The following is a 2,565-nucleotide window of genomic DNA, read 5'->3' as shown; positions in this document are numbered from 1 at the left end:
TGCAGACATCTGTTTGAGTTTTAGCTTTTTGTTCATTGTTACATAGTTGTAAATGGTGATATACAACAATTTTATCATTAATATTGAAATCATTCGAAATCCATCTTTAAGAGCCTAAAAGTTGTGTATGTTTCAAACTTTCTAATACATATTAGACTAAAATTTAAATCCAGATAGCAGTTTATGGGCCATCTTGTTATGAGCTAGGTGGATATCGAGGGGACCACAGTGTCATAATAGGACCAACCATGAAATGGCTCTAACGTCTAATGTTTTTAGTGCCATTGTGTGCGTGGCTTCTACACATATTTCTCACCTCTCTCTCAGACACATAGAAATATACAACACATGCATGTCATTATAAATATTTACACCTCACCCCTCAATATTATCCACCAACTTCCCCCTCTACAAACACAACAAAAAGCTTTTCTCTTCAATTCACTCAAAACACAAGAAAATGGCCATCCCCAAGAAATCTACAAAACTTTCTCAAACAACAATGCTTAGGCATATTCTGAAGAGATGTTCGAGCTTGGGAAAGAAGAACGGAGGAGGAGGATATGAAGAGTATGATCTCCCACTTGATGTACCAAAGGGACACTTCCCTGTCTATGTAGGAAAAAATAGGAGCAGATACATAGTTCCTATATCTTTTTTGACCAATCTTGACTTCCAATGTCTCCTTAGAAGAGCTGAGGAAGAGTTTGGTTTTGATCACGACATGGGTCTCACCATTCCTTGTGATGAACTCTTCTTTCAAGATCTGACTTCCGTGATCCGATGAGAACTATGTATTTTCAACAAGACGAAGAACAAGTAAGCTGAAGGAGATAGAGATGGAGATGGTTAAAGATGAAGTTTTTTTATTTTATTTTTTGTAGCTTCTCTTTTTTTGAACATCCTCTCTCTTTTCTTTAGTTTGATGTATTTCCTATATTTTCTCTGTTTCTTTTGTCATATTTTTAAGCTCATCTTGGGTATTTTTTGGGTCCAGTTTGACTCGTCTAGCCAAAAAAACCCACGAGATGGAAATTTTTGGGTTTAAATCTCTGAAGAAAGCTTGTAATATTTTCCTCACGGGTATTTGTTTATTACTAAATCTGCGAGAGACGTTAATTATTATCTTTGATGACCAGTATGCTCTACATAATACATCCAATAAAAACCTAATAAATAGCAAATATATCTATTCTCTAGTTTCTTAGACCATCCGCAACGCTGTTATTCTTGGCTTGATAACCGAGGTAAGATTTTTAAATTATTTTATTATTTTTATATTTTTTTTAGCTAAAAAAAAAGAAAAGGATTGAACCAATCGCGGAATCCCACGTGGCGGTGGGACCCGCGCACAGTAACATGTCTGATCCTTAGCTAAGGATTAATTTGACACAAACTCTTAAATTTCGTGGACCCTGCATATTATTATAATATTTTTTTGCTAAAGATTTTTTTGCTAAAGATTCCCGTTGGAATTGCTCTTAGCGTGCCTCAACTTCTTGGGCAATAAGGGATTTTAAAATGTTTGATAAAGAAAAGGGATTTTAAAATGTTTTTTTGGGTTTAAAATAGAATACTCTTCTTTTTGTTTTTAATCTTTTTTTACTTTAGAAATCTTAGAATCATACTTCTCCTAAGACAATGGTTAAACAGATCACAAAGTACTATATGACTAAAATTAGCCGTCTCTCTCTATACATAACATTTCTATAGAACAAAGATTATGTCAAACCGAAAGCTAGCAAACCTTTAGGTATACATATTCAAGCATAGGTTGGTGTTATGGAAAGTTAATTTTGAATCCACTTTTTTTATTGTAAACTAATTTCATGATCACTGGATTCACTCCATATATGTATATTTTGAGGCAGTGCCGTCCCAAACTTTTCTGAGGTTACACCCAAAAAAAACTTTTCTGAGGTTTAAAAAGCATGCCAAAGTAATTTGGCCCATATAGTTAACTGAAAAATTGTAAATGAAAAAGTTAGTGTACAGATTGGTTGGGAACTGGTTGGAAGCCTTGAACATGAGGTAAAGAAACCTCAAATTTCCTTTCTAAAACCATTTAAGCTACATCAAATTTTAGAAAATGTGGCCTATATATTTTGCTTATATTTTATGTGCCTAAACCTAATGCTTCACTTGCCTTATAGCACGGACTGGCCTGTTTCGAGGCATAACGCATAAGACAGACTCGCATATGAATACCGAAGTATTTTACTATGAATAGCTAAATACTACTACCTAAAACATTTGATTTAATATCCCCTATATATTATTTGAGAAGCATTGCAACATTTGTTTGTAGCCACATGTCAACACTAGAATGATTTTTAGAATCTTTAGAGAAATAGGTTGGTCCATCTAAATATATAATAAGCTTTTTATTAAACCACAATAAATACATTATTAAATATGCTTCATTATTTCCTCAAATAAGATTACAGAATTGCCTAATGTGGCTAAAGTATATATAAGAATTAATGATTTTGAACAATAAAGATTTGATAAAAATAACTGTGTATTATAATTATATTTGTTTAATTTTAAGCTATTAAAATAAAT

At 32.7% G+C, this 2,565-nt stretch overlaps 1 protein-coding gene across 1 annotated transcript; it reads left to right on the top strand.

Moving 5' to 3' along the window:
- The first annotated feature begins 317 nt into the window (after positions 1–317).
- On the top strand, positions 318–1,132 carry LOC106332813 (auxin-induced protein 15A-like). The gene has a single exon (XM_013771304.1). It carries the CDS (start codon positions 461–463, stop codon positions 785–787), a length of 327 nt encoding a protein of 108 aa, XP_013626758.1. The 5' UTR covers positions 318–460; the 3' UTR covers positions 788–1,132.
- Positions 1,133–2,565: the final 1,433 nt, after the last annotated feature.

This window comes from Brassica oleracea, chromosome C3 (genome assembly GCF_000695525.1).
Source record: "Brassica oleracea var. oleracea cultivar TO1000 chromosome C3, BOL, whole genome shotgun sequence".
Taxonomy (NCBI): Eukaryota; Viridiplantae; Streptophyta; class Magnoliopsida; order Brassicales; family Brassicaceae; genus Brassica; species Brassica oleracea.
The sequence above is the reverse complement of the archived record's forward strand: the minus strand, read 5'-3'. Positions and strand labels throughout refer to the sequence as shown.